This window comes from Chiloscyllium plagiosum, chromosome 21, assembly GCF_004010195.1.
Source record: "Chiloscyllium plagiosum isolate BGI_BamShark_2017 chromosome 21, ASM401019v2, whole genome shotgun sequence".
NCBI lineage: Eukaryota > Metazoa > Chordata > Chondrichthyes > Orectolobiformes > Hemiscylliidae > Chiloscyllium > Chiloscyllium plagiosum.
The window spans coordinates 43,408,459-43,431,487 of NC_057730.1; the positions used below are offsets into that span (position 1 = coordinate 43,408,459).

The 23,029-nt window shown below is 38.4% G+C and overlaps 1 protein-coding gene across 2 annotated transcripts in view; it reads right to left on the reverse strand.

Moving 5' to 3' along the window:
• The window catches only part of radil (Ras association and DIL domains), a 124,407-nt gene that overhangs the window by 73,872 nt on the left and 27,506 nt on the right, over nt 1-23,029 (reverse strand). For both annotated transcript variants that reach the window (XM_043711913.1, XM_043711912.1), the window contains exons 3-4: nt 6,068-6,372; nt 3,348-4,037 (exon numbers count right to left, since the gene is read on the reverse strand). In XM_043711913.1, the coding sequence (XP_043567848.1) occupies nt 3,348-4,037; nt 6,068-6,372 (995 nt within the window). The remainder of the gene's footprint in view (nt 1-3,347; nt 4,038-6,067; nt 6,373-23,029) is intronic.

Below are 23,029 nucleotides of genomic sequence, written 5' to 3' on the forward strand. Positions count from 1 at the left end.
TGCTCCTTTCTCCCCACCCCCACCCTCCTCTAGCTTATCTCTCCACGCTTCAGGCTCACTGCCTTTATTCCTGATGAAGGGCTTTTGCCCGAAACGTCGATTTTGAAGCTCCTTGGATGCTGCCTGAACCTCTGTGCTCTTCTAGCATCACTAATCCAGAATTTGGTTTCCAGCATCTGCAGTCATTGTTTTTACCTAAGGTTAAACCAACTGGATTGGAGTTGCCTCATTTTGGTAATGGCCAGGTAAGACCCATGTCAGAAGGAGACATTAGACAATTAATGTAATGCAAATAAAGGGGCCTAACACCCATTTGTTCTCCTTCCTGCAAGTGTGACCTGAGATAGCACTGATTGCCTTCCTGAAAATACATGCTAAGTAGCACAGAATGAAAAGGTTAGTAGCCACCTTAATCACTTAGTTCTAATCGACAGCTCTCCAATCTTACTTCTGATTCACATTTCAATACCCTACAATTTCCTCCAGAACCCTGCTTCCTCTTCCTCAATCACACTTCAAGGCAGAGCTAACAATAATCTGATCCCCCACAGTATTCTTTTCAATCCCTGATGACAGTCTGTTCCCTCCACAGACCATCATTATCATTATCCTACCACTTGCCTGTGAAAGCTGTACCTTCTTTTTGATAATGAAGCCCAAGGTCCTGTACTGCTCAGACCTTCCTATTTGAGCATGGGCTGTTAGCACACTAAGTGAGATCCCCTAAAAATGGACACTGATGTATTTCTAGGTCTATGTGCCTTAGAAGCAGAAGTAGCATCTATAAGAACAATTTAAACCATTCACTGGTATAAACCAATATATGAGTTGAGAAATTGCACGCACAGAATATTTAAACAAGCAATGATAATTAAATCTCTTAAAATACATAGATGAATTCAGAAAATTAATGCAGCCAAAACATATATGGGATGTTTGCAATGTAAGTAACAGAAGCTCAAATTTCAGATTTTGCACTTGGTTTGGGCAAGCAGTTCCTCTTGTAGAAATGTTATCTAACTAGTCACATTGAAATATGCAGTTTCACAATATCTCAGTTCAATCTACATCATTTCTATTTCACCTAATTACCAATTAGCAACATAAGTACTGCTGTATGCAGGTTGTGAACCTATACCACTCTAAGAAGCACCATTCTCCCTTCCAATGGGTTTCACTGTGGTTCAATTTACCACAAAATTTACTTGTGCAGGCTTATATCAAGATTCACAAAAGTTCATCACTAATTAGTTTCCAAACCACTAAGTAATCTATTCAAACAGAGTTTCTGCTCATCAAAGTCTTTCCTTGCGCACACCCCAAGTTAGCAGAGATCTTAAACAAAAATTAGTATCAGCCAAAGTTCAAGGCCTTGCCAAGTGTTGCAGTTTATTTAACTTAAACTGCTCCATCCTACAGCTAATCAACATTGTACAGTGGTAGGCTTTCCTCTGCTTAACCAGATAGTATTACAATGCCAATTAGGGCAATAGCTTGCAGGTTTATCTGAAGCCAAGTGAGAAGAAATTCAGTGTCAGGTCTACTGTTGATGTCCATTAATATTAGGTTGAGTTGGACAGTCAATCAGTAACAATGCTCTGCTGACCTCCTTGCCTCAGATATTGAGTTTTATCTTTGTGGTAAAAAAAATACAATTTTGGCTTTGAATTGTAGTTTAGTTTAGATGCTCATTATTCATTTTTTCTGTATTTCATTTCCATTGAAGTTGATAGTATCAATTCTACATTATCAACTATAACCAAAATTACCCCAAAAGATATTTTTAATGAACTTCAGATATTTTATGACACATCTCTAGAACAGGTGGGACTTGAACTTGGGTTTATTGGGCTAGAGGTAGGGACTGTACCATTGTCTCATAAGCATCCTATTACTACAATAGGTAATTCCACAGAAGACTTATTGTCCAAATCAATCTGTTAGACCAAAACCAGCATAGATGACACTTATTACTGGCTAGGTGACTGTAATTGGCCTCATCTGATAGAATTCCTTGTACTATGCATCAATGTTTAGCAATTATCTTGTACAAAACCACATTTAACAGGTTGCTGTTAGTGTAGTTTAAAATCAGCTTTTACTTTTCTTTTTTATACTGACAATTGTACTGTAAATCTGGACTCTCATCCTTAGTTATACTGCAAAGTTGAATTTAACCCTCAAAAATATAAAATCTAACAAATTAGCCCAGTCAGTACAGCTACAAAACACAGCTGGCCTATCTATCACCGTACATGCATTGGTAAATCAGATGATGTGTCACTTCAGTGTAATGAAGTAGTACTGCACAGTTAGAGGTACCACCTCTCTAGAACGATGCTAAACAAAAGCCTCTGCTTGCTTTTTCAATTAGATGTACTAGATCCTGTGGTCTTTTTTTCTCCAAAAAGGAGCAGGTAAATATCCAAATGAATACTGAACATCACTGAAGAAAATCTGATTTACTCCTCATTCCTCTCATTTGTTGTTTGCTGTTGACAAATGGTGGCTTTATTTTGCTCCATAATAAATGATTGCACTTCAAATTAATTGGCTATGAAATATTTGAAACATTTCAAAAGAAAGGGTGGCACGGTGGCATAATGGTTAGCACTGCTGCCTCACAGCGCCAGAGACCCGGGTTCAATTCCAGCCTCGGGTGACTGTGTGGAGTTTGCGCATTCTCCCGGTGTCTGCGTGGGTTTCCTCTGGGTGCTCCGGTTTCCTTCCACAGTCCAAAAATGTGCAGGTTAGGTGAATTGGCCATGCTAAATTGCCCGTAGTGTTAGGTGAAGGGGTAAATGTAGGCGAATGGGTATGGGTGGGCTGCTCTTCGGAGGGTCAGTATGGACTTGTTGGGCCGAAGGGCCTGTTTCCACACTGTAAATAATCTAATCTAGACTGGGAAGGACACAGATCAATAAATCAGAAACTTGAAACCAGTAACCAGTTCAAAACTTGGTTGAATGTAAATATTGTAACAAATTTGATCCATCCCTTTCAGCACCTTTTGAAGATGAATATGACTGGAGAGCAAAATTTACAAACCCCAAACAGCAATGAAGTGCTTTGACATCCAGAAGCTCTCAAATTCCCTCACTGAATCTCTCTGCCACTCTTCTCACTCCACTTGAAGACACTCCTTGGATGACTGACTAAGTTTTTGATCATCAATTTTAATTTACCAGTGAAGCTGTCAAATTTTATCTGAAAACAACTTTATGAAGGACTTTGGAATGTTTTACTATGTTAATGTCTCTACATGAATGAAAATTAAGATGATTATTTTAAGGCAACTTCTAAATGTATACGTAATAGTAACTAATATTAAGTAATAGGATACTAACCAACGCCACAGCTTGCAATTTGTTCACAATCTTCAGAAGCAGCTTCATAAAATCACCTGACTTGAAGGTAGTAGCTGAGTGTTGAATACACAGACACAACAGGCAAGCAGGAGTCAATTTGTGATCATCGCCACTGGGCTCGATAAGGGTGAAGATTTTACTGATCAGCACATCTTCAAAGGGTCTTTCATACTCTAGTTGCAATTTCTTTTTGTGAATACTGTTACTTCTGTTTGAAGAAGAGTTGGGATTATTGTGCATGTTTGCTGAGCCATTCTTAATAATAGAACCACACATTTTGCAGATGGGTGCTCTCCGGCGATCAGTGTGCTCAGGCAAATGATGCAAATGTCTCAGCATGGAAAAAGTGTGGGCTGGCAGCTTTTTAGCACTCAAAGGGTTCTTGAAAAGAAAAAGATAATGCTGTCCAAATCCAATTAGGTCACCATGCCTGAGTTCTGTTGACCTTTCTATTGGCATACAGTTTATTAAAATGCAGGCATTTGGGGATGGCTCCAGTATAACCTGTTCCTCGACATAGCGACTGTACTTGTTTGACCGTTTAACCCTTTTAATCTTGCAGTGCGCAGAAAGGACATCGGGTGATGACAAACAGATACTGGGTTTTACCAGGGCCGTCTCTTGTCCAACTATTTGCTTCTCAAAATCTAGATGGTATACCAAACAATCCTGTAAAAAGAAAACCCAGAGGTTGCATTTTTCATTCTCACTCAGTTTAAAGAGAGAGTTCTAGCATTATAGAACAGACTACAAATGGAATTGTAGTGAAATGTTTTTTAATGGGAATACCGAGCACCAAAAAAAAAAATTTTTTAGGTAAAAACAATGACTGCAGATGCTGGAAACCAGATTTTGGATTAATGGTGCTGGAAGAACACAGCAGTTCTCTTCAGTCTAACTTTTTAATCATCGTATCAAGGAACATATCCAAAACGATGAGCAAAGTCTTTTGTCTACTGTTCTATCTGGTAAGTCATTTTAAGTACATCCTGTTTAGTATCAGCATACATATACTAAATTCTATATTGTTTTTATTTTAATACAAAAGAGCTGAACATTTTGCTTAAAGTAACTGAATTAAATGTGAGAATTATTTTAGTGACAAACCCTTAATACATAGTAGGACATAGATGAAACAAGCAGCTGCTTAATGAATGCTATTCATTTCTGCACTCCTCCAGTTAATACCACTATTGGAAGGAATGAGAATAGAAAACTTTCCTATCACGCTGGAACTTTAAAAATCAAAGAACATTAAATAGGCTTTTAGGCTGTGAGGGAGCCCCATTCTTACAATCACACCAGTTTGAAGCTAAAAATCTATGACAGACATTGTTATTCCCTATGTATGTAAATCTGTGCGTTAGCATGTTACATATAAAACTAATAAGTAAAATCAGTAAGTGAGGATGATGTTTGTTGTTCGGGGGCTCCTGGGAGGAAGAATCCCGTATAAATACATGTTTTGTTATGACTTTATATAATTTAATTTTGAATGCTTATTTATTTACATACTTTTTTGTTGTTAATTATGTACCATACTGTAGTTTTTTATATGATGCTGTTATTGTATTGTAAAGTGGTTACACTATTTTACATTAGTTTTCTAATTTTGTTAAAAAACCCAAAAACCTTTTTCTTTTCAATAAAAATATTTATAAAAAAAGTGGGGTTTGAAACTCTACTGTGTCATAAAAATTATTTTGCAATACATTCTTTCCACTAAGCAGAAAAACGGAGAAGGGATTTTTATTTTAATTTCCACAATCTTAAATTTTTAAATGCCATTTATGTTCCAGAGTTCATATTACCGTCAAATCAAAACGGTGGTCACGTCAAAGCAAATATGACAACTTAATTGCCCCACTGTTCCATGAAATTAATATCGAGAAAAGAAACTCCTCAGTTTCTGCAGTTTTTTTAGTCATATCAAACTTACAAACGTCTGCTACTGAAGCGAGTTTTGAGAAGATTTGTAGCTCAGACTGAGGTGCTGGATGTAGGTTTGCTCGCTGAGCTACAAAGAAATGAACTTTCAGCTCAGCGAGCAAACCGACATCGAGTGTGCTACTGAAGCATAAATTAATCTAGCATAGAGCTTACTTTCCAGTAACAAAACAGGCACATGGAGCTCTGGGCAAGCATTTCCTTCCTTTGGACACCTAATAAAGTTTCTAATTAGGGCCTCAGAGACCTATAATCATTCTATTTCCTTCCCCTATCCCCACCCGAGATAAAGACAAAATTGAGCTGCTTTAGGAAGCACTATGAAATAGTATGTCACGAGGACTTGGCTGATCAATCAGACAATCCTACTCCTGACCCTACTGCCTTCACTGGTTACAAATTTGATATCCAATGGAAATATCCCCAACCCCAGTGGAAACTCAAAACCTATTAATCTAACAAAATTTGGTCATCCCCAAGTTCAGAATTCTATTTACTAACCAGTGAAATAGCAAAGAATGCACAGTTAAATGTTTATCCATGACACATAGATATACAATTTTTTTATACTGGTCTGTAATTTTTACTCATATATGCTATTTATGCTTAAAAGATCTCTGTTTGTGGAAAAGTCTATCATACTTATAACTTTCCACTGGCTTTGTACTGGTAACTGCAAAGTATTCATTTAACCTTATTTTGAAAACACTTCCTTAAGGAATAAAGCACAGAAGTATATTTATTCTGCTTACGTTCTGGTAGTTATATCCCTGTAGAAGCAGTAGGTGAGGCACCTGGTGGATGTTACTTTCTTGTTCTCCTTTATTATTTGGGCTGCGAAGTCGGTCCTTTCTGCATCGACTGGTCCTCCTTCCAGGAAGCCCAGGCAGCGTTGAATAAAGTCTCTGTTGTTCCTCCCCCTGATTTTCAATGATAGCAAGGCTTGTCTCACTGATGCTGCGGCGAAGAGGTCCTAACTTATAACTATAGCCAGACATTGTTGAAATGTTGCCTTTTGCCCGGTTTCTCTGCAATTTCCGTGCTTGAGCATTTATATCTGAAAATAATTGAAAAAAAATTCCCTTTAATTGTACTCATATTACAACTTAGCCTTTGTGTAAATAAAAATATGATGACAAAACATTAAACATACTTTATTTAAATGCCCTCACTCTGATTCTCTCCAATAGTATCAATCTTTATTTAATAATATATAGGACTTTTTAATAAAAAAATCTGGGGTAGAAGAATACTTTTTAGTTACTAGTACAAAGTTAGTGGAAGTTATAAGTATGATGGACTGTTCCTCAGGTGGTCATACTCGCAGGTCTGAGGACTGACAATAGAAGCTAACAAGTTATTCAATTGATTCAGGCAGCGCAGGCAAACCTAATAGGTCCTCAATCTTCAAGCAAACGTCATTTCAGGAGGGATTGGGCATGCTAACAGATTTTCCACTCCTAATCAAGGAGATCAGAAATAATGATATCGCTGCTATTCATCTTCATCTGATTCCTTTCAACTAAGATTAACTAACAAGACTACAGGTTGGCATCAAACTTAAGACTGTAAGACACAGATATTGTTTATAAGTGTGCTAAATCACTGGAGAAGCACCCATGATTCAGCTTACTTAAGGAATATGTAGAAAGTACTGCAGAAGGTTATTGATAAGGTAATGTTTTCACAGATTAATTCTGATTTTTCAGTTTAGTCTTTTGTTTAGTCACATGTTCCTCTGGTGGGATCAATTTTAATGTAATTCATTGATTGGGAAATCCACATCTGTTACTATGGAATGTAAAATTGGGTGACAGCATTGTTCTCAATCTCATCAGCGTCCAATTGAGTAGATTAGGTTAAAATTGCCTTCTCCGTCCTAGAGGTTGAGCAGAGAACATGCAATGAGGCGTTTGCTAAAGCCATTCCATGAATGCTTCCTAAGCATGATTCTTTTATATTTAATGATGCTTTCAATTCTCTCCTTCCTGTGGAGATGTAATTTTTGTAACTTACAAGGTATGCAGTGGTACAGTGGGAAATTAGCCTTAACATTTTTTTGGACATAAGTGTAGTTGGAGCCCCAAATTTCATTCACAAACTGCAAACACCAGTGGCCGAATCATGCACAAGTTGTGTGAGGAAGTATAGAGAACAGGTAAATAATGACAACAGTCAGGTGCCAGTGCTTATTTAACACCGCGTTAACATCGATACTCCAGTCAATGCTCCCCCTCGATCTCACAGAGCAGTATGGGACACCTGCACTATTCAAAAGAATCATCAACCTCTTACAGGTTAACTGCTAGTTGATTTGATTACTTTAAATCAACCTGTTCATACATGTCATAACACACCTTTGGAGCAGGTGGGATTTGATCCTGATCATTCTGGCCACAGAGATAAGGACTCTACCACTGCATCACAAGGATGCGTTGTTGCTATTAGCAATTCTACAAGTGTTTGGTATTTTTACATTGATATTTCAAGATACAGATGTTTCCAAGGAATAGTTTGGTAGCAGGTGAAGTACATTTTGTGGAATGCTGCTCAAACCAGTTCCTCCTAGATATGGATTTACTGATAGACATTCCCTTGGAATACAACATGTTTTAGAGAATCACCAGATGTCTCGCAGAACAAAATAAGCTGCTAGAAGATGGCGGATGGTCACTGAACCATGTCAGTGACGTCTGCACCCCCACACCAGTCCCACTCACCATCTCCCTACTCATGATCACTTCCCCCCCCCACCAATTTGTCACTGCACCCCAGCTCCCTCACCACCCTCATCCCCAACAGCCCCCAATCCCCCACACACTTCTAGTGGTGGGAATTGGATCATTTGGTATGTCCAAGTGGAATGCTTTGCATTTTTCGCCAGGGAAATGAGTTACTGTCTTCAATTTCCCCGATTTCTGGTCATGTAACATTTTCAACTCGTGAATGTGTTTTCATTTTAAGGACTTCCTGTCTAAACATGGTCTAGATTGAAACCCCGTGTACTTTTTAAATATGATTAAAACTTCAGCGTTGCTTCAGCGGAAGCTGTCCTTAGGCCATTTATGCAGCTTGTTCCCACCACATCTCAAACATTTCAAAATGTTATTTAGTCTCCTTTTTATCAATTTGATGGACTAACAATGAATGCACTTTCTTCATTGCAGCTGAATAGTCTTATTCAATGTTTTTCCCATGGAGCCTCATTTTCCCTGGAGTGAACATCCTATTCAACCTCTGATGTTTAGCTTGCTTATCAATCTGCACTGCCTTTTCCAGAATTAAATCGCCTCTGATTTTCTTTTCAACCTTTCATTGGATTGGAGTATCTCTGGCTAGGCTAGAATTTAACACTCACCCCTAATTACCTGATCGAGGGGGAATGTGTTGGTGAACTGCCTTCTTAAAGCACTTAAAGTCCTTGGAGTGTAAGGACACCCACTGTGTTGTTTGGGAGGGAGCTCTGGAGACTGACCAGTGACAGTGATGGAATGATGATTTTGTTCCAAATTAGATGGAACATGGATTGGAGGGAACTTCCACTCTGTTCAGCCCATATATGTTTTAATAAAAATCTCTACAACTGTTCAAATTCGGTAAATACAGGCCTAATCAGTCCATTTTCCTCATTTGACCATCCTGCCAGTGCAGGATTAAGTCTCGTTAACCTTCCCTGCTCTCTTCCTATGGCAAGTATATCCTTTATCAGGTAAGGAGACTGAAGCCACACAAAATACGTCAGGTCTGGTTTCACCATGGCCCTGTACAAATGCAGCAAGACATTCTTCCTCATGTACTCAAATCCTCTAGCAATCTTGAGCAAACATCCCTATGTCCGACCTTATGTTGAGGGAAGTAATTGATGAAGCAGCTAAGATGAATGTGCCTCAAACATTATCCTGAGGAACTTACGCAGTAATGTCCTACGGCTGAGATAACTGACTTCCAACAATCACAACCATCTTCCTTTGTGCCAAGTATGACACTAACTAGTGGACAGTTTCCCTTGATTCTCATTGACTCAGACTTGCAAGGGTTCTTTATTAAAGATCTGAAAAGACTCATCTGATAATCTGGTTGTGAATTCAGCCCCTCGTACATTCAATTCTTTACCAGCCAGTTAAGATAATTTATGAACAAAGCCATGCATTCTCAGGCCTTTGTTTCTGTCTATTTGCATATTGTGTGATTAAATTTCTCTCCACACTGAAGTATAAAATGTTTTTCAATATATATTTACATTTTCATAAATAAAATACTTTCATCAGTACCATATCTTGCAAATTAGCTAGCCACAATGATCCTCATCACATTCTGTAACTTACTAATCTGATGCTTTTGCCTTCCCTTTTATAAGCCTGTAACTGTTCTACACCTTGTAAATCTTGTCTTCCAAACAGACTTTCTAGATCTGGTATGATTCAACGAGTGGCAATTTAGCCTTCGGACTCAGCTCTGGAGCTGCTCTTTTTTATACAGCTGTTTCTGTCTCATTGTCAAATACTTTGGGTCAGTTTCCTCTACTGTTTGGTCCCTATGATTGTTTCCCAGCCTTCTACTGCACCCATAATATTCTGACATCCTAGTTTGTTATGAAAAAAACTTTCCTTCTCTTCTTGTAAAGAAAATGCTGCAGTTGCTGCATTTATTAACATTTTCACTGCCATTATATCTTGTCATGGCAGTGGTCTAGCTTCACTTAGCCTCCAAAAATATTGCTGCTCGAATCCAAATCTCCTGCCAGGATTTTCATTTGCAGCTTAATCTATATGAAATTCTCTTTGTTGGAAATTGGGTCCTTTTAGGAAATATTTTTTAAAATATTTTCTATGCGGCAGTTCTTATTTAACTGCTGTTACTTGATTTCCAAGACATAAATTCTAATAAACAACGACCACCAAGGGCACAAAGGGTCTGTTTTCAGGGAATTAGCTATCACATGCAGATTGCCACTTCACTCCATTTTTACTAAAATAAAATGTTCTGCATTTTTCACAGGAGATTCCAGTCAAGGCTCTTTCTTCAATGTGGAGCAAGAATCCAATTGTGAAAGGTCCCTCAGGGGCAAGGCAGGAGGAGAGTGGAAAACAGGGTTCAGGGTGCCAAATGGGTAGGGGATCAGGTGGGAATGGTATCTGATAAGTAATATACCAGGATGCAGGATGACAAAGATGCCAGGTTAGTGATGGAGTGGAGAATAACAAAATTGCTTTCATTAGAGGAGGAAAAAAGTTGTATTTGGAGCTTTATTAATCTGGTGTCCCTCTAATTCTTCTGGGCTTAAAATTCACATGTCGTACAAAAAATGCTCAGGTGGAAAACATCTTACAAAATACCAAAATATTTGGGGATAATAGGACTATTTTGGCAAAGTTTAAAGTTATGGCTTCTTAAAACAAAGTCAGAAAAATTATAACATGACACCATTTGCTGAATGTTTTAGCCCAGCCTATTCTCAAATCAGCAGTTAACTCTTTCTGCTGACAGCTTTTGAGAATAAAAAGACATTTCTAAATATGATTGGACGTTAACCCACTGGGGTTCTAACCAGAGGCACAGAAGGCATTGTCTTCATATTTTTAAGCAGGTTTCGAGAACCATCTCAATACTGATACCAGAGCTAAGAATCCAGTAGTCTTGCAAATTGATGGTTACCAAATAGTGACTAAAGGCCTTGCCTTTCAGAAACTTGACCTTGACCAGTCAGGCCATTTGTTATCTTATGAGACAAAGTGTTTGAGAATGGAAAATATAAAAGTTACCCTGAACTCATTATTATCTCTTTTGTCTCTGACATAAAAGCACCATTTAAAACCACCAAGCTTGGACATGATTGTATCAATTTAATTTTAGAAACAAATAGCCATTTCATACAACCAAGTAGAAATTTATATGAGGACAAACAAATTTTAAATTTTATTCTAAAACAAAAGTCAATGAAAGCAACCTTGGTGTTTTTAAGTCATATCAAAAAAAAAGGAAAAAATTGCTTTAGCAAGGTCATAACTACTAACAAATCTTGTGAGCCCAACAACACTTTTTTTTTAAAACCCTCAAACGTGATATTGCCATATTTGAATTTGGAATACCTTTAAAAGAAGAAAAAGTCCAGCATCATTTAGCAAGTTATTTTTCAGAAAATGATCTTATGTAAGAATGAACAAACAAGCAGAATTTGATAATACTTAGAACCACTCAGTAACGTTTGAACTCTGTTTTAAAGACATCACAAAAACAGTTTTTTTAACTGGACAGCAAGGTTTCTTCACAGCTCCTGAATCAGATAGTGTGACCATGAATGGGATGTCCCACATCGAATAAAACAAAGTAAGAGGAAAATTACACAACATTGAAAGAGAACATATCAAGTGAAAGGGAAGTCTCATGACACTGATTAATTAGCTACTTTTTTTTAGATAGGTGTGTTCTTGAACTATCTAAGGGAACTGAATAGGATAGTCTGGCCACCAACCAAAATATCAGGACTAGGCGTTAAGGATATGCATGCATATGCACTAGTATAAGAACATAAAAGATAGGAGCATTAATGGACCATCTGGCCCCTCAAGTCTGCTCCACCATTCAATAAGATCATGGCTGATCTTTATCGTAGACTCAGCTCCACTTACTCGCCCGCTCACCATAACCCTTAACACCTTTACTGTTCAAAAATTTATCTTTGCCTTAAAAACATTAAACGAAGTAGCCTCAATTGCTTCACTGGGCAGGGAATTCCACAGATTCACAACCGTTTAGGAGAAGTAGTTCCTCCTCAGCTCAGTGCTAAATCTGCTTCCCCTTATTTTGAGGCTATGCCCCCTAGTTCTTGTTTTCCCTGCCAGTGGAAACAACCTCCTTGATTCCATTTTATCTATTGCCTTCATAAATTTATGTGTTTCGATAAGATCACCTCATTCTTCTAAATTCCAATGAATATAATCCCATTATAAGGAGGAATATAATCCCATTATTGGGAGGACAAACAAATTTTAAATTTTATTCTAAAACAAAAGTCAATGAAAGCAACCTTGGTGTTTTTAAGTCACATCAAAGAAAAAAGGAAAAAAATAATCCCAGTCTACTCAACTTCTCCTCTAAAGCCAACCTGCTCAACCCTGGAATCAACCTTGTCAGCCTCCTCTGCATCCCCTCCAGTGCCAGTACATTCTTTGCCAAGTAAGGAGACCAAAACCGTACTCCAGCTGTGTCCTTATCAGCACCCAACGCAGCTACAACATAACCACCCTACTTTAAACTCCATCCCTCTAGCAATGAAGGACAATATTCCATATGCCTTCTTAATTATCTGCTGCACCTGAAAACTAACCTTTTGTCATTTGTGCACAAGGACACCCAGGTCCCCCTGCACAGTAGCATGCTGCAATTTTTCACCATTTAAGTAATAGCCCATTTTGCTATTATGCGTATCAAAATGGATGACTTCACATTTACCAACATTGTACTCCATATGCCAGACCCTCGCCTGCCCACTTAACCCATCCATATCCCTCTGCAAACTTCAAGTGTCCTCTCATAATTTGCTCTACAATTCATCTTAATGTCATCTGCGAACTTTGGCACACCACTATTAGACCCCAACTCAAAATCATCTATGTAAACTGTAAACAACTGCAGTCCCTAAACTGATCTCTAGGGTACACCACTAGCCAATGATCTCCAAGAAGAAAAGCACCTATTTATCCCCACCCTTTCCTTTCTGTTAGTTAACCAATCCATTATCCATGCGAATACATTATCTGTAACGCTGTGCTCCTTTATCTAATGCAGAACCCTTTTGTGTAGCACCTTGTTAAATGCCTTCTGGAAATCCAAGTACACCACATCCACCACTTCCCCATTATCCACTGCACTCAATCTCCACAAAAGAATTCCAGTAAATTAGTTACACACAACCTGCCTTTCATAAATCTATGCTGAATCTATCCAATTGGACAATTTATATCCAGATGTCTTGCTCTTTCTTCCTCAATAATAGATTCAAGCAATTTCTCCACTACAGAAGTTAAGCTAATAGGTGTGTAGTTACCTGCCTTTTGCCTGCCTCTTTTTTTAAAAAAACAGTAGTGTCACATTTGCTGTTTTCTACTCTGCCAGAACTGCCCAAGTCCAGCGAATTTTGGTAAATTATCACAAGCACATTTGCTATTTCTTTATCATCTCTTTTAGTACCCTGGGATTTATTCCATCAGTGCCAGGAGACTTGTCTATCTTTAGCCCCATTAGCTTGCCCGACACTACCAGTTTAGTGATAATGATTGTTTCTGGGTCCTCACCTGCAATAGCCTCCTTGTCACCAATTATTGGCATGGTATTTGTGTCTTCCACTGTGCAGTCTGATACAAAAGACCTGTTCAATACCTTGACCATTTCCCATTATAAAATACCCCTTGTCATCCTCTATGATACTAATGTTTACTTTCACACTCTTTTTTTTTGTCTTATATATATTTGTAGAAACCTTTGCTATCTGTTTTTATACTAATCTCGTTTACTCTCATCCATCTTACCTTTCCTTGATAGCTTTTTTTCTTGGATTTCTATTGACCTTTAAAGATTTCCCAATCCTCTTGTTTCCTATTAATCTTCGTATGCATTAGCTTTCTACTTGATACCCTGCTTATTTTCCTTTGTTATCTATGGAATATTACCCCTTTTCCTATAGCCCTTCCTTTTTACTGGTAGATATTTTTGCTGAGCACTGAAAAATCACTTTGGAAGTCCTCCCCATTCCTCAACTGTCCCACCACATAGTATTTGCTCCCAGTCTACCTTAGCCAACTCTTCCCTCATCCCACTGTAGTCTCTTTTCTTTAAGCACAAGACATTGGTATTGGATATTACCTTCTCACCCTCCATGTGTTTTAAATTCAACCATACTGTGATCAGTCCTTGCAAAAGAATCCCTAACTATGAGGCAATTAATTATTCCTGTCTCATTACCCAGGACCAGAACTAAGATAGCTTGCTCCCTCATATGTTCCATCACATACTGTTCAAAGAAACTATTGCAAACATATTCTATGAACTCAAGACTGTCTTGACCGACATGGTTTCTGACTAATCAGTATGTAGATTAAAATCACCTATGATAATTGCCATATCATTTTTACATGCACCAATTATTTCATTGTTTATTGCCAACCCTACCATGGTGTTATTATTTGGCAGCCTATTGACTACACCTATCAGTGACTTTTTCCCCTTGCTATTTCTCATTTCCAGCCACATTGATTAACCTTTTTCTCCATTGATCCTATATCATCTCTCGCTACTACCCTGATGTCATCTTTAAATATCAGAGCTAACCACCTCCCTTTCCTTCCTGTCTAACCTTCCAAACAGTCCGATATCCCTGAATATTTAACTCCTCGTGACCCTCCTGCAACCATCTCTCTGTAATGGTGGCTAAATCATACCCATTCACAATGATTTGTGCTATCAACTCATTTACTTTATTTCATATGCTGCGAGCATTCAGGTAAAGTGCCCTTATGCCAGTTTTTATACCTACTTTTGAATCTTAACACCTCCACAAGAAGAACCTTTGTTTTTAAGCATTCTCTCTTTTTTGTCACTACCTGATTTCCACTCACCTTAGTCCTATACTGCTTAGCTGCTTCTTGATTTTTATTTACCGTCTTGGTTCTCTTCTTCTTAAGCTTTCACTCATTCTAGCTAACTCAAAGCTTTCCCTTCGGTTCCCACCTGCCCCAGACAGACTAATTTAAAGTCCACCTAAGAACGGTAGCAAAACCACGCACAAGAATATTGGTCCCGTCACTGTTTGGGTGAAGATCAACCCCATTGAACAGGTCCCACCTTCCCCAAAAAATGGTCCCACTTATTCAGAAGTCTAAAGCTCTCCCTCCTACACCACTCCCCAAGCCAAAGCCTAATCTGCCAATTCCTAGCCTCACAAGCATATGGTACAGGTAATAATCTGGAAATTACTATCTTTGAGGCACTGGCTTACAACCTTTCACACCATAAATTCAGCCTTCGGGACCACATCCCACTTCCTACCTACGTCATAGGTATCAACATGTAACACAACCACTGGCTGGTTCGCTTTCCCCAACAAAATGCTCTGCAGCTGCTCAATAACCTGCAGGACCCTTGCACTAAGGGGTGAACCACACTACCCTGATGTCACTAGAGCAGCTACAGAAGAACCTCTCCATTCCCCTAATGATTGATCCTCCTTCAACTACAGTCCTAACCAATTTTTCTCCCCTTTCTGTGCAGATCAGCATTCTGTAGTGCTACAGGTTTTGCTTTGGCTGCAATTCCCTGAGGCATTATCACCGTCGCCAGAACTCAGCACAAAGTACCAGTTGGCTAGTGGGATGATCTTAGGGGACTGCTGCACTACTTGCCTTATGTTTGCATGTGATGCTCATCCATTACCCATCTTCCTGCATCCTTTCACACTGTGGGGTGACCATCACCTTGTACATGCTATCCACATGACTCTCATTGTCCCAGATGCTCTTCAGTGCTTCCAGACCTCGCTGAAGCTCCATAGCCCAGCATTCGAGTTGGTGGTACTGATGGTACCTCCTACACATGTTGCTCATCGATGCCGTCAGCATCCAAGAACTCTACAGGTGGACCATACTGCCTGAAGGAGCTAGTCTGCCATTCCTTTAATTAACTGAAAAATTACCCACTTAAAAAAACTAAATCGAACTCTCACTAACACACACTAACAGTTAACTAGTAAGTATTGTAATTTTGACAGGTTATTTGATTAGAGTAAGAAAATTAAAGATGTATACAACGCATCCCTCAAACAGCTTTCCAGCTTGACTGTGACGTCATTCTGGGAGCTCACACTCCCTCTCACCAGAAGCTGTTTAGGTATGCCTCTCTGTTTGCTCCCTGGTCGCCACTTGCACTCTTTTACCCTCTGGAACTCTTATTGCAGAACACCCTCCCGCTCGCTCTCAGCTCGCCAGCACCAGCAGCACAAGTCCCAGGCTTGAGTCCCTCCAGTCAGGCAGGCTGCAACACCCAAATCCCTCGGCCCCAACCAGCAGCATCAACAGCTTCTCCCTGGCACAGCAGGTGTCATCACTGTAATCTTACTGCAAGCCACCAGGCTGCCAAAGGTGGTAGTGGCAGCAGCAGCAACACAGAGTCCAGGTTCTAGGCCTCAATTCAGCAACAGCAGCTCCTACCAGTTATAACAGATGTTGTTATTTCCCTCTTCAACTCAGAGGAGAAATGCAGGCTTCCTAAGACAGCAGCAGCAACAAAGAATCCCAGGATGAAGTATCTCCAGGAAGGGTCCCATGCTCTAAGCCTCAAACAGCTTCAGCTGCTCTCAGTTGCAACAGGCGTTGCCACTTGAGTCTCCAAGCTCCAATTACAGCATCAGCAGAGTGTAGACACCCTATACACCACCCTTTGTATATAAGCAGAAATGATTTTTTTTTAAACATATGAATGAACTAACATGAGGAAAGGCATGATGAAATTGCACTGAAGAATGGATCTTCTACTTGACAAAATGGTTATTATGGGCTGAAGACCAAGAAAACATATTTTAAATGATTAAAGTACTAATATATTAATCCATAGAAAAACTGACTCTAAAACAATACAAAGTAATTCTGGTAAGAATTTTCTGTTGTGACAATTTAAGATTGAGGTGGGTTGAATCTTAATAAGAAGCATCCACAAGATGGTACAGGTGAAGGGAAAGGTGAAGAATCTTTTAAGTTCATCTGTTGTTGTACATACTGCAACCATCCAAAGACAAGACAAAGTCCCAGTAGATGAAAGTTTCAATGTGGAAACAAGGAAGAGAGAAATCTAACAACTTGATCTAAGGAAGAAGAAAAGAAAAAGCAGGCAGATGGATGGAGCAATAATTCCAAAAGACAACTGCCCCCAATTAGAAAGGAGGCTAGTAAAAGAACCAGTGGTCACACAAGCATCCACAAACTATGTGAAATATGAAATAACACCAGTTATACTGCAATTTGGGAACAGTCCCCTCCCTCTAGAACTATGCTCATCCAGATAACATGAATACTATGGTCAACTGGTGAGGATATTCTGGCCAAGAGCCCAGCGCAGAATCAACAGCGAACCTGAAATGAAAATGAAGACCAAGTAGATTTGGCAGAAGACAACTATGATAGGTCATCACATCTTGGTCCCCATATTCATATATAATGTCACAGCAGTGAAAGTAAAACCTCCAAGCATTCCTTAAGATCATCTCTCAACATGGTCACCCGATTCCCCTAAACTTCAAATTCATCTTCAGGATCAATACCTTAAAAAAAAACTGTTTAAAATGGTTCAGCAGAATAAAGAAATAGAACAAGATATTCAAAAACTAATAGAACACACTTGATATATATACTATCAGTCAAATCCCTTGATTGAAGATGCTGTCTGCGTGTTTAGTAGCTGCCTAAAGCCTGATATTAAAACCATTTGAACAGTTAATATGTTATCTGCCATATCTAAACAAGAACTTGTAATTTAGTAATAGATGAGCTAGTTAAGAATTAGATTGGAAGAGGTCAATTTTGATCATTCTTTTTCATAGGAAGGACTTTTAGAAATCAGTGTCCCTTAAAACTGAATTCGTCTAGAAATTTCCTATGTAGTGTGAGAGCTCATTTAACTACCAGTACAGCAGTTACTTGCTTTCTCCAAACATAAATAATTTTTAATGAACAAGACAAAAGCATGTGACAATAAAGACAACCACAGATACAAGTTTTCCTAAACTGATGCCAAAGAATTGTAGGCACAATGTGTACCCACTTAACAACACAACATGTAGGAAAATAAAAGTTTTGTTTTCAAAAGATTGAAATTCACTTTCAGTTGAAGGTTGGCCAGTGGGGAATGGTCATTCTGTGTAGCTGTGCAATATCCATTGGCTAGAAAGATTCAAATGGATGAAATGGCAGAGCGTAAATTAGTAGCTCCTGGAAATACAGTAGACCAACAAATGCTCTGGGGCAGACCAGGTGAGATGGTCCTTGTAGGGTACAGTCCTCAGCAGGAAGCCATCTTCTTCATGAAAGTTGGACATGAAGATGCCAAGGGAAGACCCAAGGAAGAGTTCTCTAACACTTTGGCTAGAGAGCTGGATGCTGTCTTAATTAAATCGGCAGACTCAGAGTCAACTACCCTTTTGTCCTCTGGTAAGAATGAACAATTCTCAACTGACTTGCATTGCATACTTTTTCTGTATAATTAATGAATGTATCATTTACAAACTGCTGCTAAAAAAATGTTTTAAATTTCCAATAATTCCTGACAAATGGCAAAATGCCTGTACTTGGTCACAAATCCCCAAAATCCAATGTGTGACCCTGATGCAATTGCATAATTATCATTATATATGCTGTTAATGTTAATGCAATTATTCCACAAGACAGGATGTTTATGAATCAAGACTGTATATTCAAAAAAGAGCTAACATGACTTCATTCTCTCCTGCGTGAGTCAAGCAAATGATGCAAACATATTGGTTCACTATGATCAGAACTACAAATGATGCTACTCAGTCACTGTCTAACTAGTGTGTAACAATACAACCCTGCCATGTTTAAACAATGCTTCTTTTGCATAGAATACTCTGGAAGAATGCAGTACTACACAGCAGAGCAGTGTCAGGATTTATTTCACTTTACAGTATGTTACACAGTCGGTATGGCCATTGAACCTCTTGCAACACTGCTTCCAGGTCTTCAGGGCTATACTTCTGGGGGGCACTATCCTCCACAGCTATTTATTCACAATTTCATCAGATAATACGTTTGGAGACCTTCCTTCCCTGCTTGATACAGCATATCGCTTCTAATCCACCGAGACTTCCAAAATGTTGCTGTCTGTGGTGCTTTTCCCCATCTTTTTCCCCGAAAGTCAGATTCTCTCCAACTATGACTGTCAGCACCTGCGCCAGACATAATGCACCTCCCCTTTCAAAGGTACAAATTAGTTCTAAGCAGTTTAGACAGTGCTAGCCACTCATGATGTTGCCTCCCCATCCCAACACAACCTGATGCCCCAGTGTGTGTACTATGCAATGCTGGCATACAGAGGTATCAGTCAAATTATGACAGAGCATTAAGTTTGCCTGTTGCTAGCATTGTAATAATTGGCATGGGTTAATCATGGTCTAATCCCTGTGCCATTTTAAGGGTTTCATAATTAACTCTCATTACCCATGGAGCTTTGTCAGTCAGCAATCCAAAACAGCAACTTGGATTTGAATGATCCGTATCATCCCTCAAACCTATCCTCTTATCAATGCTGTTCACACGATCACAATTACTAATGCGAGTCAAAAGGAGTAACGCGTATCCTATGTTGTATTAATTCTGAACTCTGAATAAATATCAGATGCTGTTTAAAATATTTTACAGCCAGATTAAATGAGCAGACTGGCCATTGGATTTTCTGAAAAACAACCTTTCCACCAGATGCTTTTAAGGCATTGTTTAGAATTTTTGTCACATTTTAATTAACTGCAAATTGTTATGCTTCTCTGATCACACTTACTATACCCATGATCATGATTGGAAATTACAGTAGAATTTTGCTACATATTCTTGTTGTGTGCTTTAGTGAATTTCCCAGTTTGCTGACTCACTTGATCCTGATCTCCAATACATCTACACCATTCAATCCAATATATAGCTAATGTATATACCAGGATTTCGGAAACATTACACAAAGATTGTACGGGAATTACAAGAACAGAGGAACATAAAGATTACTGGTGAAAATATTTCAGTGGTCTGTTTCAGTGGTCTGGTCCATTCTCTCGTTTAGCCTGAAGGCTCAAATACCACTTGAAAGACCATAACAAGGATTGAACAAGAACTTGTTTTTCAAAGGTGTAGACTTAGGCATAAGACTTATGGTTAAAGGTCACACAGCATAATTTGAAATAATGAAATGAGTTCTCCAAGAGTTCCGCAAATGTGTCTTATAATTAATCATTCATTTCATTCATGTTTGTAGAATGTTGATGTTTGTAAAATGGCTGTACTACCTGCATATACATATTTGGAAGCACTAGCTTTCAGAGCGCTGCTCCTTCATCGGGTGGTTGTGGAGATTAAGATCAGAAGACACAGAATTTATAGCAAAAGATTACAATGTCTTAAAACTGAAATGATATATTGAATGAACCTGGATTGTTAAGTCTTTCATCTTTTAGAATGGGTTGCAAGCTTTGGTTCAATATATCATTTCAGTTTCATGGCACTGTAATCTTTTGCTATAAATTCTGTCTTCTGATCTTATATTCCACAACCACCTGATAAAGGAGCAGCGCTTCGAAAGCTAGTGCTTCCAAATAAACCTGTTGGACTATAATCTGGTGTTGTGTCATTTTTAACTTTGCATATGCAAACTATGTGAAGTATACAGAGGTTTCTGAGAAATGTGATCTTGCCTGGCATCATGAATGTTTGTACTTACCAGTTCAGACATGAATTCCACTGTTCTCGCATGGGTTGATTAAGAATCAGACCATTAATCAGATTCATGAATTCTCCCGGCAAATCAGGTTTCAAAAAAAAATACAAACAAGGTACAAGAGTAGGTCACCTGACCCTTCTAGTCTACTCTACCATTTGATAACATCATACCTGACGATTTTAACCTAAAGTCTACTTTCCTGTATACCCCCGATAATCTTCCATCCCCTCGCTAAACATGAATCTATCTACCTCTGCCTTAAAATACTTAAAGATTCTGCGTCCACAACCTTTTGAATAAGGGAATATCAAAGACTCTCAATCATCAGAGAAAAAGGTTTTCCTTATCTGTCTTAAATAGGTGACCCTTTTTTAAGGCTTGATTCATGATTCTCCCACAAGAGAAAACATCCATTCCATATCCATCTGGTTAAGTCCACTTAGGCTCTTATATGTTTCAATTAAGTCATCTGTGACTCTTCTAAACTCCAAAACTGCTTAGCCTTGTCTCAAAGTAATCCAGGTTATTAGTCCAATAAATATTCTCTGAACTGTTTCCAACACGTTAACATTCTTCTGAGAGTACAGTACACAGTACTCCAGATGCAGTCTCATCAATGCAGTCTTATATAACTGAGTCATAACCTCTCCACACTCGCATTCAATTCCCCTCACAACAAAATATAACATTCTATTAGCTTTCCTGATCACTGCTGTACCTGCATACTAATCTTCTGCCATCATGCACTCGAACACCCAGATGTCTCTGCAACTCAGAGCTCTAGAACCTCTCAACATTTAGATAACACGCTTCTTTTTTATTCTTTCTGCCAAAATAGACAATTTCACATTTTCAACTAAACTGTGACTTCAAGATACACATGAATTATAATAACACAAACTATATCACACACTTACAGATTGATTTTCTGTGACAAGTTTGTGTAGGAAAATGTTTCAAAGTCTTGAAGTTCAGACTTTGTAGTCACCAATGAAAAATAAAAAAAACAACAATTAAATAAAATATTCTACATTGTCAATGCCACATTAAAGTTTATGAATCTATTTAACTCATTTGGAACCTCCTCCTAAGCCCCCTTCATAATATAGCTAAATTAATTTTATTTTTGCATTCATAATACTGTTTGTTCAATTCCTATATATGTTCACTAATGAAGCAGTTTCCATCTCAAAGGCTTAACAAAAACATGATGGAATTCAAAAACTAAAGATGCTAGATTTTCTACTTTCGTCTGTTTCTCATCTCCTATCCATTTGCATCGATCCTGAGTAAAGGGAGCAGAAGAGTCAAACAAACATAAACAGGAAAACTTCCATACAATTTGTGAGCTGCAGTTAAACCAATCTCTCACTTTAGTGTTCATTTGCAATGGCAAATCAACTTCAACAGTAAATCATTGGACAGCAGATAAATATTCATCCAAGTAATCTTTTCATTTCAGCTGTTGATCAATCTACATAATTTCATGTTCATCAACAAGTCTTTGAAAGGTTATCATTTTTATCTATAAACTTAATTTCAGGTAAAGTCTTCAGTCCAAAGTGTGGTTACGCTTTGTCTAAACAGTCGTAGGACATAGAAACAGTAAAAATTTACAACAGAAGAAGCAAATTGATCTACTCTGTCAGTACTGTCCAAATGTAATCCAGCCAGTTCATTGTTTGTAGGTCTGGGTCCAAAACCTTGTAGGTTACAGCACTTCAAGTCAATATCCAGCATTATTAAAATGCAATAAGCATTTCTACACCCATCACCCTTTCAGATGCAAATGCCAGACCCCAACCCCTCTAGGTGAAAAGATTTTTCCTCAGTTTCATATTAATTCATCTGCCAACTATTTTAAATTCATAGTGCCTGGTTATTGACTTCTCAACTAAAAGATCCTTCCTATTCCTCTCATAACTCTCACATGCCTCTATTAAATCACCTCAAAACCTCTTCTGTTCCATAGAAAACCTCCTAGCCTATCCAATAGTTTTCCATTCTGACAACAATTTTGTAAATGTAATCCATGCCCTCTTTCATGCAGTCACATTTCTTCGTGTAAAGTTTTAGATTAATTTCTCTGCTCTTCCATTCTATGGCTCTGCTCACAAAGGAAAGTATCTCATATGTCTTCAACACCACCCCATCTACCTGTTCTACATCAGGAATCAGCTCAATGAAGAGTGATTAAAGAAATGGCTTTTCGGACGATGAACATAAATGGA